We start from the raw sequence: 15,525 nt of genomic DNA, 5'->3' as shown, positions 1-15,525 counted from the left end.
CAGGCCATTTCACAGCTTCACACGTTGACGAATGTGTTAAAGTTTGAGGTTTATTAGTCGTAGGGAGTAAACCGACAACGTAGCTGTTTCCTAGCAACGCAATTTAGAGGAAGGAAGCAGGATACTTTTTCTCTTTCTTGATACTGCTTACTTGATATAAACTTTTCGTCCACGCATGCGGATAGAGAAAAATGTAATCTTATCTGTTTTTAGATGGGACCTGGATGTGCGACGGCTGACTTGACCACAGTTGTGTTTCACACAGAAAATCAAGCGCTTCCGCTTTTATATGGCTTTTCTCTCCCAGATAATCATGGATGGATCGTTTTCTTCTGTCACTGTTAAGTCAGAAGATTCGGCCAACAAACAACGGCATCTGCAGTGAAATTTGTAACTATGTCCCTTCAGAATGGATAACAAACATTTTATGTATGTATGCTTGTGTATATGGTGGGAATTAAAGCCAGTCGGTCCAACTAAACGTGTTCCTGCTGCCCCCTGGAGCTAAAATTTGTTAATGTCTAACTCCACACCTGTAACCTCTAAAATGTACCAGGAGGTGGTGGTGTATGGCAATATGCACAGGCCTAATTTCTGGTAATCAAACAAACAAACAAACAAAAAACCTTAGCATGATTTGATCTTATGCAATGCCCCAAAAAGCAACAGCAGTTTTTTGGCATTGTGTACATTTCGATTTTTTTCTGTTCTATTTCTATCTGCATCTTTCAGTTCATATTTGCACTAATTTGTATTTTGTATGCAGCTGCTGCTCAAAAATTCCATCTAGATAAAGTTCTACTTTATCTTATCTTATCACGATTTGGTTAACAAGCTTTGAGCAAGCTGTTTACATTTGTCACTCCAAGTAAACAAAACAGGATCAGAGACAGCTTTCTTGAGAAAATCCATATTTAAAGTGCCAAATAAATCTGTGTAACTTGGGAGTTTTAGAAAATATGATTTCTTTTCACACACAGCATTTATAACAAGTGATGTAAATTTTAACAGCCTTTAATACAATAAAAAAGATATGACACATTAAGAAATAGCATGATAATTAATTATTGTATATATTAAAACATTTTGTTATATTCTGTTCAGACTAGATTGCCCAAAAACAACAATCAGTGATCAAAAGAATAGAAAGAAGATCAGACCGATTGTTTAAAACACTCATTTAGTAGTTCATGGTTCATGGAGAAATAGGAATTTTTAGAAAACAGTGAAACAAACAGGAATTAATCAAACACCCTGTCTCAAATTGATCATGGTCACTCTCTCTACAGTTTTACAGTGGTACCAAAGCCCCACACACTGAACGCAGGGTAGAGGGGCTGTGTGAATGTTGTCTGGACTCTGTGCAGCAGCTTCATGCCATCAGAGACACTGTAAAAAGCAAGTATTCCTGCTGCATGATCCAGGTAGACGCCAATACGAGACGACACCGGAGCTGGAATATCTTTGCTCTTGTTGTTGTGCACAAAGGAGAATTTGGAGTCAGAGCAGTACAGACTCCAGGACTTGTCGTTCCAGCCCAGGCTGCATTCATTGCCGTTTCCTTTACGGCGGATTCCCCTGTAGGTGACGGCTATGTCTATCTCTGTTCCCTTCCAGTCCACCTCCCAGTAACAGCGACTCCCCGACACGCTCTCCCTGCACAACACCTGGAATGGAATGGACAAAATTAGGGATTAACATATTGAAAGCACTTTTATTCTGAGGATAAGTTCAAAGACTTATACTAAAAGCCTGATAGATTTTCAATCCATTCACAAAAAATATAGTTGACCGCCTCTTCTTTCTCCAGTTCAAAAAGAAATCTTTGCAAGCAGTAAATCCTCACCTGCTGCCAGTGGTCGAATCGGTCTTGGTGGTCAGGGTAGTTCTTGGGGTCACTCTTCATTGTAGCTGTTCGGTTGCCCTCTGAGAGGTGAAGGTTGGGGTGGACACTGTTGACGTCCAGAATCAACTGGCAAGTGTCTAAACAACAGACAACAATATAATTATCAATCAACTTTGTGTCTCTGTGTTCAGTCTCTGTTTCCAATCTAATGTTATTGTTTGTTTTGGTCTTTTTGTCTCTTTTGAGATTTATATGAACCTTTATTTTCACAATTTAACATCTCTTCTTTTGCTTCAAGTCACCTAAATAGATACTTGTGACCTGTGTTCAGGAATGACAATGTTAGCCCACTGAAACCTTTGGTTTGTACCTCCCATTCATCACCTTGTTGAAATGCTTTCCACAGATGGAGTAAAAGCAGGAACACCTGTGTTTGTTTAAGTGATACTGAACTGTAAGTTCGCCTTCTTATATTTCGCCAAACCTGTTCTGCAAGCAGCATACCTTCCATGAGAGTCGTTTCAGTGGTTTCACCACATGGTGTATTCATCCCTTTGTTAGGGACAGATGGTGTTGGGGTGTAGTCAACGTCATGTAGGTCAATTACTAGTTTAAATAAAATTTGCAGTAGCTTGTTGGTACTTAAACTACATTCAAATCTCAGTAGCCTTTTCAATAGTTAACTCATTTGGATAATGTAGTTTAGGTGGCTAGTCTTAAGCAACATATTCATAGTATTCTCACAGCATTTTTTACATAGTTAGCACATTAGACATAGTTGTTGTTTAATGACAGTCACTTACTATTTAATTCAAATCACCTGTAGTTTGCAACCAGTCCACCTTAAAATACATCATCAGGCAGCCCAAGTGAGAATTGGCCTGCCCTCATCTCTAAATAAAACACATCTACAATTTACTCAGAATCAGATCAGTTTTACCTCTGTGTAAAAGTTTCTCAACACAGCTTGAGATAACAGGATGTAGATGAACTCTTCTTTTCAGTGTTTTTTGTTTGACAAGCTATTTTTAAAATTAGTAATGCTTCAGTTTAACTGCTTTTCAGTGAGGCAGCCAGTAGTTTGGTAAAATATATTTTTAAAGTAGTTTCCCCAACAGATATTCCTACTACATGAGCATCACTACTTTGCCAGTTTGGTGCCAAAAGTCCAACAACAACATGTTAAAGGCAGATTCAAGTCAAAAGCAGCATAATAACTCACATTTCATGAAATCCTCTCTTGTTTTGGGCTCTTCTCTTGTCCATGGTTCCTCTCTTGTCTTTGGTCCCACATCCCTTAAACTCGATTCTCTCCTCGTCTTTGTGTCAAGCTCTTGCGTGATGTAGACTTCCTTCACTGTGAAGAGACAGCTGGCATTAGCTTCATGAAAACAGACTAAACACAAACCACTGCTGAGAGGAACTCCTCTGCAGAGAGACATCAATTCTACTTGAGATGAACAGAGACAGATTTGTCCACCTGCTCCTGAGATTTTGCTCATTTCTGCTTTGCTGACTTCTTCTACTTGTAATTTCAGCGCAGCGATGGCTCTCTTGGTAGCATCAAAGGAGTAGTAGGGAGCGACGCTGACGTTGTTGAGGTCTTCATATCCTGAGGGACCTGACAGAGACTGCCAGCTCTGGTAAATAATACGAAAGTGGAAGACAGAGATGAGAAAAGAGACATATCTAGCAGACAGCCTACATTTTTGCACCATACAAGCTCTTGGTCAGGATCCTCAGTACAGATCAACCTCACCTGTAGGAAGTGTATGTGATCGTCAGTGTGTGAGAGCTTCTCCAGGTCGTTGTGTCTCTTCTTCAGCAGAGTGATTTCTTCCTCCAGGCGGTCCAGCAGTATCTCCCCACGTGTCACAGTGGTCCTTTCGTGGGAGCGGATCATCTCCTTGACTTCATTGTACTTCCTCTCTATGGAGAGCAGAAGCTCAGTGAAGATACGCTCGTTCTCCTCCAGGACCTGTTGAGCAGAGTGCTGATGGGATACATAAGAAAGAGAATTTCTTAGTTATATTTTTATTTTTATTTTAGAATATATCTATACACAAAGAACAAAAATACACCTGAAAAAACAATCTCAAGTTAACAACCAAATATTTAACACAAATTTCATCCACTCCCCCCCCCCACCTAAGAATAAAATAAAACATTTTGTTGAGGATTGTATTAGGGTGATACACTTCAATCGAGTAATGTCTTAGATTGACGTACAAAAGTTTAAAAAAAGTAAGAGCTACTTACATATATTTGTAATCTTTTTTTCTATAGGGCAGAGCTTATTCGGAAAACCATTTACCTACACCCAGCCTAGCAAGCTTTTTCCGTAATACATCAAAAAATCTTTTGGTCAGTTGTCTCCTTCAAATGTTGGGAAAAAAAACACACAGCAAAAGTACCTTCCTTGTTGCCCCTAAGGTAGAGAACATAATAGAAAGTGCCCTTCAGTGGGCAAAACATGATAAAGTTTCCTCTATGATGCCATTCTGCCCCTCAGACAGTGGGTAGGATCAGGTGGATGTTGAGAGTATTAATTTTTCAAACTAATTGTTTAAAGCACCATGCAATGTTTAAAATAGTAGTACTTACTTTAACTGATTCAACAGCTTGTCGGAGATCCTGCCACTTTTTAATCCTCTGGTCAATCCTCTGTTGAGATTTGTGCAGCGTGGTCCCAAGTTGTTTCTGTGGAGGGAATGACATTAAAGGTGCTAGTTAGTGGCTGATAACACTGCAGATGAACTATTTACTGTGTCCATGTGAGTCTTTCAGAAGTATAGATTCAGGAATGTTTTCACCACTCACTTGTTTCTCTGTCCTCTCAGTTCCAGCTGGGACGATGTCGTGGTGTTTGTGTTCGTCCATCATGCACAGAACACACACTGAAGTCTCGTCGGTGCGACAGAAAGCCTCCAGCAGCTTGTCATGCTGTGCACAGATCTTCTCTCTCATCTGACCCGTGGCTTTGACCAGTTTGTGCTTCATCATGGCGGGGTACTCATAGTGAGACTGCAGGTGGGCCTCGCAGTAAGAGGCCAGGCACACCAAGCAAGACTTCTCAGCCTTCTGCTTCCTTGTTGTGCAGAAGTCACACAGGACTTCTCCGTTCTTGGCCTGGGCCCTGGGCTGGCTACGACTGGTAGACCGACGAGATTTGTCCAAGGTGCTGTACCTGTCTAAATCCAGAGTGCTGGGGTGGGACATTTTTACCAGGAGTTAAAAACAAAAAAATATATCCGGCAGATATGATAACAAAATTAGAATCCACAGGTGAATCAGCTGAGCAGCAGTGTGTCAACTTCTTAATATAATGTGTTGAGATCAACAGCTTAAGAAAAGACTCAACAAAAAAGTGAAGGTTCCACAGAGAAATGAGTTCCTGAAGTGAACAGCTTCGATGAAACTGTGTGACTGACACTGTGTGCAGAATGTTAGCTATGTGGTCAACTCTCACTGTAAAACCAGTATTCCTGGTTGGGTGTTTAATAGTCAGGGAATGGGTGTCACTACAAATAAGCTGCCTGGAACAAAGAGACAAAGGAGATGAAACTAGTCAATAAAAAACAGATAGATTTACAGGGAGACATTTCTGTTGTCAATAACTAAGAATAAAAGGTATTTAACATCAGAGGAAGGTTGATTCAATATAAAGTCCACTTTTTACATGATGAAATTGTAAAAAATGTGAAAACATTTAAATTTCTTATTGTGAGCATCTGAATAGTATCTAACATATTAAATATCCTTCACAGAGTATGCTATTATTTTTAGAGTGTTGATATGTGTCCTCATTATGTTGAACAGTTTCACTTTGATTTTATCTACACTGATAAGAAATAACCTTCACTTGGCACCATATTTGGCACTGGGAAAACAGCATCATCTTGTGGGACTAATTCATCACTACATAAAATATACAGTTTGATATATGGGACTTCCCTTGTTAATAATTCTCCTCAAAGCTATGGATGCAAAAACTAGAAAGAATAACGTTGCTGCTGCATTTCTAGATTCTTATTATAGATCTCATAACAGCTTTTGAGGGTAAACAATAATTGGCTCTACTTTGCATTAAAAAGAAAATCAGATGATCAGATCATACAACAAACAACTGCTAAAATATACAGACAGTTAAAAGTTTCAACACAAAAACTGACTAATTGAGTGGAGAAAGAAGGGATCCTTCAATGGTTTGATGATGGGAATCATTTATTATAGCCTTAACTGAACACTTAGGGGAGATTTTGAGGGGATGTTTTAGATACCGCTCTCAATCTCCATAATCGAAAATAAGGAAATATCTTTTGGAGACTTGGAGAATCTATGACAGGCAGCACTGGAGCTCTGGATTTGTCCCTTAATTTGTTGTCCATTTGTTTTCTGTATTCACTTTGTTTGAGTAACATGTAGCTATAAATGTCAGAATTCGTTATTTTATTAAATTGTAATGTGATTATGTAGCTGGCATAGTTTGATGATGGGTTGTTCTGATACAGACACCAATGCCTCTGATACAACCTCAAACGCTGGACTGAGTATCAACCAGGATGTGAGTCTATGCACCGATGCAATGTCGATCCCTAATTCATCAGCCTTGAAATGAGTCCCTGCTACTTCCCAGCAGTGCCATTTTTTAAACCTGAGTCAGGATGATAGCAATCATTTTAAATCCATACAAGGTTAGGCTTCGCTGTAGTAGCAGCTGTTAAAAAATTAATATTTGGTTTGTAAGCTACTACTGGCAGATATGCAAAGTTTAAGTCGGCACTTGAGGCACAGCTTTGTTTTAAGTGATTAGTTCTGCTCATTCATCTTCAAAGAAACATTGGATTTCTTCCACGCTTCTCTGCTTTCTCAAGTTTATGCCTGGGGCATCGCTTTCTTGCATCTACTTGCACACTGCCTAATAAATCTATATCTCAGAATTTTTACACAGATTTAAAGAGATAGTTGGGATTTTCCCCGCAATATAGATCACAGTGATTTTAGGGCAAGATTTGTCAATTAGGCTGATCAAGTCCTGTCTTTTTTTTTTTTTTTAGCATTTTTCACTTGCACTGTGATTACTCACTTTGTCTCAAGCAAATATTTATGCAAGTCAACAAACAGACCATAATACAAGCCAAAATGCTTTAGGACAGAGGGTTTCAAAGTGGGAGGCAGGTCTTCTCAGCTGGGGCTCCAAACATTTTCAAGCTTGGCGAGAGGACGTGAAAAAATATTACATTAGTAATTAGTCATTACATTAGTCGTCAAAATGAGATCACAGAACAGCCTAAATGCATGTGAATGGGTCAAAGAGATAGTTCAGAGATACAATTTTGGGGAATTTTACTGTTTTTCCCACATTCAGAGTCAGAAACTAATGAGCAAATGAAACTAATGTTTTTTTTTTAATATTTGGTGCGGTCTGAAATTATGTCAAACGGAAATATCAGGCTATAACGGATACCTGTTTCTCATGACTGTTACCAGTAAGATAACTGGTAATTTCAAATTTTTGCACTGCAACATACATCGCGTGTTGATCATGTTTTGTATTAATCTGCAAAGTAACTAGTAATTAGAGCTTTGATATAAATGTAGTGAAGTTGAAGGCAAAACCACTATACTTCACTCTAAATTGAAGTGGAGTAGAAATATAAAGTAGCACAATATATAATGGTCAAGTAAAGTACAAGTACCACAGAAGTCCACTCAAGTAGCCTACAGTACTGTAAATATATTTGAGTTAGTTTACACTGTTTTAATACTGCATATTTACACAGTGGAAGTAAACCTTGACAGTGTTTCCTCTTGTCTTGCATGAACGACCCCGGGCCTGTAGGGGGCGACAGTGGTGTTCGCACTGTATTGAAACGACAATGGTTGCTTTCGCTAAAGTGCGTCGGTAGTCCAACGTTGGCGCCAGATGAGCTGTGGCGCCAGCTACACACACAGACCGAGAGAGGAAGACACACAGCGGTTTGACGAGCCTCACAACAGCTTGGAAAGCCTTTCTCAGCCCAGAGTTTGAAGCATACAAACGATTCTCCTTTTCTCTCTGTTCAGCCGTCTATAAAGCAAAAGGACAGAAAGGTGGGTGTGTGAATGCGTGAATTTATTTATGTAAAACCGGCGTGATCCTTACTCCTGGTGGATATTCACCGTTTATATTCAACTTAGTCTGTCGTTAATAGGGGCAGTATTGAAGCAGAGGCAAGTCTCTGTTTAATGGTATACAACCTTAGTTAATATTTATTATGGTGGTTCATGTATGGCTGGTATTAATGGGTCTATTTTGCCTATTCAGATCTGATAGTAACGAACTTTGTAATGGAAAAATACAGGCCTAGACTTGCACTGGTTGTAACATTTTGTTCTGTTGCAAACGCAGACAAGCAGACACACTGGCACAAGGAACTATTTCAGATTTGATTCTCATCCAGGTTATTTCTGAGACATGTTTGTTGTAGAATCGGCCCATCTGTCTCTGCTGAATCAATGTTCAACCTATCTTTGCATGCGACATCAGACTTAACACGGTCGGATGGGCGGTTTACTAAAGCTTCCGCTCCAATGTTTTACAATCTACAGGCTAGTACTAAACTGTAGGGCAGCATTTAGCCGTGCTAGCAAACTGGATTAGCTGGCTTGTTAGCTTGGCATCATGGCTATGTAGCCAGCACGCTAATATTGTCTCGGCTGGATAGCTGCTAACATCAGCAAGGCCGCCATTGAAGTCGTGTGTGCGGTTTGTCGGCTGCTGCCGCAGTAAAGGAGGGCTGTAGGTCTGTAGCCAAGATTCATCGAGCCCTCTCAGGCAGCCGTTGATATAATCACTCCTGTGTTTGGTAAATGTATTTTATACTGCTTTGCCCTATGATTTGTTTCTTACATGGATTCTTATGTAAGTAGACTGCGTCTTTTCCCGGGCTTTTCGCGCAGCATTCATCGTCCTCAGGGTTAGCCATCTTTGTTTCAGCTAGCCAAGTCCTGGTTGGAATTACGGTATGGCTCCTAGCTATAGCATTAGCTTACGACGGCGTCTTCGGTAGCTCTGCGTGTTAAAAGAGGATTTGAAATTTTACCAGTACTGTCAAATGCATATTTTGATTAGCTTTTTGTATTTTTAGTGCATTTGGAAATCGCTTTGGGGGTAGGTCTAATTCAATATGTTTTGAAGGGCGGAAGCTAACACGCTAACGTTAGCTAGTGGCAGCCATCTTAGGCGAGCATGTAATCTTGGCTAGCTGGAAGTGCTGGTGTGGCACAACAAGATGGCCTGTTAATACTCGACAACGAGAATTTCCGCGTCGGTAGCTGTGTCAGAAATAGCACCAAATTATTAAATTCGATCACACAGTTTAATGTAAGTATTTGGCTATTCTTTATGTCTTTACAATGATGACTCTCGCGTTGCCTTTGCTATGAAGCTAGTTAGCGGGCTAAATCGCGAACACATTAGCAGCTAACACAATGCTGTTTTGTCGTTAACCAGTCCCCCCTCGACCATAGCCAGCTAACTAGCGGCTATGAAGGCTATTTGTAGCTGTTATGGAAGGCTAGCAACCAAACACCTCAGTGTTTAATAACAAAACTTCAACTCTTAAGTGCATTTCACCTTGTACTCTTATTTATTAATGTCGCATATCCAACTGCGCAGACAAATGAATTTGTAGGCCGATCAGGCTCTGGCAGCCGGATTAATTTAGAATAGGGAGCGTGATCATGATGTGGTGGTCCACTTTGATTTTATCAATTGCGTTAGCTAGTGAAGTGAAGCTGAAGCTCGTCTTGAGGGCTAACTTGGCTAGCAAATTGATCACTTAGCTTGCTAAGTGTTATTGCCAGCATGTTGTTGATAAGATATGAGGTATGCACTTAATGAAAATACATTTTATTAGACTCAGCCCCTCAACTTTAATGTGTGTGAGGCGTGAGCCTATTGAGTTCTCACACTGACTCAATAATTTAGTTTTTAAGCATAATGCAGCAGATTCCGAACTGTCTGATATCAAATTAACACAGGCCAGTGGATATACAGTAGTACAGAATATGTAAATGTATCTAATATCAAGGACTTTTGTCACACTAGTGATCACGTATTGTTCTAACCTTGTTGGTGATGTGCCACTAACAAAGCACAATTTTCGTTGGCTGTGATTGTTCATGTCTGTCCCAGACAAGCAGAGCTCCTTCTGTAGGGGGGGTGGGTGGCAAACTTCTGTTGCAAATGAGCTTTATTCTTATTTAATTATCTTAATTGATATTGCGTTAGATGACAAATGATTTTTAACGTTGTATGGGCTGCACAAAGCTGATGATTATCAAATTTTCAGATAGGCTGGCTGTCAGTTCCATATTAAGTTTGTCTCTACCCATAATTATGCCAAGAGTCCTCTCTGAGATGTTGTGACCCACGCTTATGCAAAATACATAACTTAAATTGCATAAAATCAGTGTTACCAAAACATCACTGAGGATTGTTTTTATATACTCAGAAATAGTTTTTGTAGTAGAGAAACACAAGTTAACATGTGATACTTGACATGGGAGTTTTCTCATGTGATTGCAATACATCTTTAATAACTAGATATTGAAATAATCATGTGGTAATTTTGTCAGTATGTATTGCTGTTTTGTTGCTTACCTCTGCACATAGACATAGCATAACTGGGTGTGTATGTACATGCTTACAACAACATGGAATCAAATTGTTCTTTTTGTCCCGGTCTATTTTCCAAGAGGTGGAATTTGATGCCAGACTGCTGTTTGTTTAATTGCTGTACTCTCTTGCCACCCTGATTTCACTGCATGAAATTGGCATTTGTGACTATTGGCAGCAAATGTATATGATAATCCTACTGCCTCATGGAGCATGCAAGGAAAGTGGCACTGTATGGCATGGTGCACTGGCCTTGGGCCTCCACATCAAATATTGTTAGAGATGTCAGGGATGAGAAATTTGCCTTCTAATCTATCTCTGGATAATTTAGTTTTAGTCTGTTTTATCAACTGGCATTATGCCAGACAAATTAACCAATAAATTAAACACTCAAGGCACTGTAGTTATTTATTCTTTTCTCTTTATTCCTTCTTCGCAGGTCTGATCACTAACAAGAGCACCCGCGCTGCACAAACCAAAAACACTCTATATCCCCCGATTCCCTTTTGAGTCATCGCCCGGCAAGAAAACGGAGGTCGTGGGGCTGGAGTGTGTTCTCATGGCCGAGTCAGAGACTGAATGTGACACACCCGGCCTTGACACACTTGGGTCGGAGTGTGTCATAGCCCACAGCCATGTCGACCTTCATTATGGAGCAGAAACGGAGATCATGACAGAAGAAAAGCGTGGATTAGAGCTTGAGATCCATGGCTCAGACTTAAAGATCCAGGGACTGGGGACAGATCTCGGAGCTGTAGCCTGTGTGGATGCAATTGTTGCCGAGACAGACCATGATTACATTAAGGTGGAGCATGGTGAGATGCATTGTTTCACAGGGGCAGAAATCAAGACGACGGGGAGTGAGGCTCTGCTCGGAGAGGTGCTGCTTAAGACGGAAAGTGAACATGTGGTAAAAGTGGAGTCTGACCATGGTGGTGAGTTGACAGTGGAGTCTGAGAATGGTGTAATCATACATGAAGCCCATGGCTTGCAGTGCAACGAGTGTGGGGAGATTTTTGGCAGCATAGCTGATCTTCACCAACACTTTGAGATCCATAAAGACCTCAACCCTTACATCTGTGTCCACTGTGGTGAGAGCTTTGCTGTGGAGGCCAGCCTCAAGCAGCACATGAAGATTCACATGAAAGAGAAGCCCTATGTTCCCCCTGGAGTTGAGATTATGGGCAAAGATGTTATTGATGCCTTTAGCCTCAAGTCTCATCAGATGATTCATTTGCCAGACAAGCCTCACAGATGCTCGGAATGTGGCAAGAGTTTTGCCGCTGCGATCACCCTGAGAGAACACATGAAGATGCATTCAGAGGACAAGCCCTACAAATGTACCCAGTGTAGGAAGAGCTTTGTCCGCAGAAGGCATCTGAAAAAGCATCAGGAGGTTCATGCACGCGAGAAGCCGTACACATGTGGCCAGTGTGGCAAAGGCTTCGCCACAACTTCCAACCTGAAGCAGCACCAGAAGACCCACGCTGCCGTTGTGCTTGGTGACAAACCCCACCGGTGCGCACAATGCGGAAAGTGTTTTGCTGCTGCTGCCACTCTGAGGGAGCACCAGAGGATCCACTCGGGGGAGAAGCCCTACAAATGCAACATGTGCAGGAAGAGTTTTGTCCGCAAACGCCATCTAAAGAAACACCAGCAAGTCCACGCCGGAGGGAAGCCCTACACCTGCAGACATTGCAACAAGGGCTTCAATCACTCTTCTTCTCTGTCTCGCCACCACAAGACCCACCTGCAGAACCCAGTGTTTTCCCCACCCCAGCCTGGGAAACCCTTGTCCTACGGCACTCCCCCAAAGCAGAGGGTGCACCAGCAGGGAGACAAGCCCTACATGTGCCACCACTGTGACAAGGGCTTCAATCATTCCTCTTCCCTGTCCCGGCACCAAAGAGTCCACTCAGAGGGAAAGAGTTACACCTGCACTCACTGTGGCAAAAGATTCAATCACTCCTCTTCCCTCGCCAGGCATCAGAGAGTTCACTTGGAGAGCAAACAGCAACAGCAGCAGCCACAGCCACCACAGCCGCAACCGCAGCAGTACACCACCATTCCCACACCGAAGGGATTCCCTAACAACGCCTTCCCTAAACAGCGGATCCTGTCTGTGGAAAAACCATACAGGTGCTCCCAGTGTGGAAAAGGCTTTAACCATTCATCTTCCCTCTCCAGACATCATAGAATCCATGTAGATCAGTGAGCACATTTTCCCACATGCTGTCTCATGCAAGCGCAAACATCTCTGCTCCTCCCTGTTTCTGTTCTACCAATGGTCCCAACATTGATATCACCACACCACAGGAAACATCAGGCCAACTTCTATAGACTAAAGTGGTCAGGTCCGCACATTACTACGTTGAAGTGGAGCAGTTGAGAATAAATGGATAGTAACACTCAAGTCTTCAAAAGGAAATGGCTTGTCCTGAAAGACTTTGTAACCTATAATTCAGAGCTGAACCTGGGACTTTGTGCTCAGTATGAAGAGGGTATAATAATAGATTGTGAAGGAGTCTCTGTTCTTGTTTGTGATTGTGCTTCACTTGCTCCAGGACCTCTTTTGAACACTTTTAAAGAAAAAAAAATGTGATTTGAAGATCTACATGATAAAATTGTTACCTGGAGATACTATGCTTCACCCTCTCTGGTTAGTCTTTTTGATAGAAGAATTGAGTTTATCTACCTTCAGGTGGGCACATGCGCTTTTCAGCTGCAACTTTATTCAAGACTACCAACACAATTGGTGAACGAGAACTGTTGTCTCAATTTAAATAGTTATTTCTTTCACCCATCATAACCCTTGTGAAGCAAACATCTAAAATCCAATGTAAATACTTACTGATTTTCTTTTATATATATATGTATAGGTGACTAGTGTGCTGTTCCAAAAGATTACATTTTTGATAGTAAGATCCACTTTGTCTCCACCTTTTTTTTCCTTCTGACTTTAATTTGTTTTAAGTGTCGGAGATAAAACATGTTGCAGGTGTTCTCATGCAGCTTGTTCTTGAATTTTGGGCTCCATCGGACATGAGCCATCTTGTATATTTATAAGGTTGTTTTCTTGTATGTCTGCGATGGGTTAGCACTGCTGCATAGACTGTACAGAGAGCAATACTGGCTGACTCCCTGATTCTATTATGACATGCAATTTAGCCACTAGGAAATGCATAATAGAAAATAAAAACCTACTGGGTAGCATATTAGAAACATGACCTGTGTCCTAATTATTTACTGTGCAGTTTCCTCTGTACACACGCACCAAATGTACACAAAATGCAACATCACACTTTGTTTATTATTGCTTTGGAGACTAATTCAATTACCTGTGTATAGAATTATAGGTAACTCTTACTCATGTTGATCTGCAAACTGTCACAATTTGATCTAAAAAAAAAAAAAAAGGTGTATACTAAAAAAGATTACACGAGAAAATCTCACTTTTACAAGACTTAAAGATTTTTCCGAATTCCAATGGATTGCGCTCTATTTACTGTTCTGTGTAAAATATCTTTTACAAACTGATGTATTTTTTTAGATATGGCTTGGGTTATATGAAAGGGAATGAGAGATATACAGTTTTTATGGGAGTGAACATGGTGAGCAATATTTTCTTTTCTTTTTATTTGGAATAACAATTGTGCTTCAAACTGTAGCATAGGTTTCTTCCTTGTGTTAGATAGGTGCCTTATTGCATGCTATGTAGAAATGTATGCCGAGCTGTTATTTGAGAAAAAAGTTAGGGTTTTCAGGAGTCTTTTGTTCTTATTCATACTAACTTACCCTACATTTTAATTTGATGTCACTGATACCTATTGCTTTTTGCTTTCATGTATATTACCATGCGTTTACACTGTTACGACCATATTGTCTTTATTTTTCCCCCTTCATTTTTTGTCAATGGCCTCATTGTAGAAAGAAATTGTAAATTATCCATATAGGCTTCTCTTAAGGGCAAATCCTGTAACACCTTCCCAATTTCTGAGTGGCACATATATGGATAAATAAAGGTTGTTGACTCTCTTGTGGTGTTGAATCAATGGAGTATGGCTATGAAATCAGGAAAGCATTTAACCTCACAGCTAAAAAGTCTCATCAGTCTATTATCCATTAGGATAAGTTAAGATCCTCCGTAATAAATAACATGACTGGTGCATAATAATTATGAATAATGAAATGAGCAATGCTAATCTGTCACCGACTGAACAACAGAGTACCCTGATCCTTGTACTTCCCAGTCTTATCCACAAGGTGTCGCTCTTCACCAGTTCAAACAGGATGCTCCAGATGTGGGGCAGGCACTAATACTCTACGGTGTTTTACATCACACTTTATGGGACTTTTATCCTTCCTACAGCTGGAACATTAAAGTCTTAAACTGGAATCTCACCAAAATAACCAGTCAGGACAGATGAGTTAAAGGGTTGATTCAGTCTGCAGGGGGAAAGCTCTTGGGAATGTCCTGTGAGCTGTGTAAAAACAAATCAACATAATGTCAGGAAACTACCTACGTTCCCACACTCGCATACGCTGCACTGGTTTACATTCCTTCACAGCTGGAGGTCAGACTTAATGGCCTGGACACTCAAGGATGGGATCCACCATTACTGAAACCTTCACAAATAATGAGGCTTATCAGCTCCCTGGGTGAAGAGCACTGTCTGGTTTACATCACTGATATTTACATTAGAGATAGTACTTAAAGCTGGTGCAAATATCCAGGGATCTCCCACCAACAGATACACCAAACTAAACTTGGTAAACTGTCCAGCTGTATGTTGTTGTTGTTTTTTTTAATTAAATCTGACAGTTATATTAAACAATAGCCTTAACTAATAAAGTGTAGTTCAACAATTGGATAAAATCAGTAAAAATGTATTATTATTATTGCATTATTGACCTTAAATTTAATTGAACTGTGGCTTTAAGAAGTCTTACATTTAACTTGCTGATACATGTGGACACCCAGGATAATAAATCTGACTTTTTGCATGACAGTATGGTC

The 15,525-nt window shown here is 40.5% G+C and overlaps 2 protein-coding genes across 4 annotated transcripts; one reads left to right on the top strand and one right to left on the bottom strand.

The window, feature by feature from the left end:
- Positions 1–998: 998 nt before the first annotated feature.
- On the bottom strand, positions 999–5,385 carry ftr14l (finTRIM family, member 14-like). The gene is made up of 7 exons (XM_084735755.1): positions 4,667–5,385; positions 4,451–4,546; positions 3,606–3,839; positions 3,327–3,486; positions 3,069–3,203; positions 1,847–1,983; positions 999–1,667 (listed from the first exon to the last, which is right to left on the bottom strand). The coding sequence occupies exons 1-7, from the start codon at positions 5,063–5,065 to the stop codon at positions 1,284–1,286; spliced, it is 1,545 nt and encodes a 514-aa protein (XP_084591881.1). The 5' UTR covers positions 5,066–5,385; the 3' UTR covers positions 999–1,283.
- A 2,368-nt stretch (positions 5,386–7,753) lies between these two features.
- LOC146315412 (uncharacterized) lies at positions 7,754–14,543 on the top strand. Of its 3 annotated transcripts, none has more exons than XM_084735687.1 (2): positions 7,754–7,939; positions 10,948–14,543. In XM_084735687.1, exon 2 carries the CDS (start codon positions 11,068–11,070, stop codon positions 12,721–12,723), a length of 1,656 nt encoding a protein of 551 aa, XP_084591813.1. In that variant the 5' UTR covers positions 7,754–7,939; positions 10,948–11,067; the 3' UTR covers positions 12,724–14,543. The 3 variants fall into 3 exon arrangements, with proteins under 3 accessions (XP_084591813.1, XP_084591814.1, XP_084591815.1); XM_084735688.1 differs by lacking the exon at positions 7,754–7,939 and adding an exon at positions 8,541–8,694; XM_084735689.1 differs by lacking the exon at positions 7,754–7,939 and adding an exon at positions 9,072–9,212.
- Positions 14,544–15,525: the final 982 nt, after the last annotated feature.

This window comes from Lutjanus erythropterus, chromosome 14 (assembly GCF_056507025.1).
Source record: "Lutjanus erythropterus isolate fLutEry1 chromosome 14, fLutEry1.hap2, whole genome shotgun sequence".
Taxonomy (NCBI): domain Eukaryota; kingdom Metazoa; phylum Chordata; class Actinopteri; order Lutjaniformes; family Lutjanidae; genus Lutjanus; species Lutjanus erythropterus.
This window is presented reverse-complemented; position numbering and strand designations above follow the sequence as displayed.

What these genes read in the sequence shown, in the direction of transcription:
- ftr14l (XM_084735755.1), bottom strand. Translation starts at nt 5,065, where the DNA reads ATGTCCCACCCCAGCACTCTGGATTTAGACAGGTACAGCACCTTGGAC. An exon ending in AAGCTGTTGAATCAGTTAAA is followed by an intron (nt 3,840 to 4,450) that starts GTAAGTACTACT and finishes GTATCCCATCAG; the next exon opens with CACTCTGCTCAACAGGTCCT. An exon ending in AAGAGAGGATTTCATGAAAT is followed by an intron (nt 1,984 to 3,068) that starts GTGAGTTATTAT and finishes TCTGTTGTTTAG; the next exon opens with ACACTTGCCAGTTGATTCTG.
- LOC146315412 (XM_084735687.1), top strand. Translation starts at nt 11,068, where the DNA reads ATGGCCGAGTCAGAGACTGAATGTGACACACCCGGCCTTGACACACTT.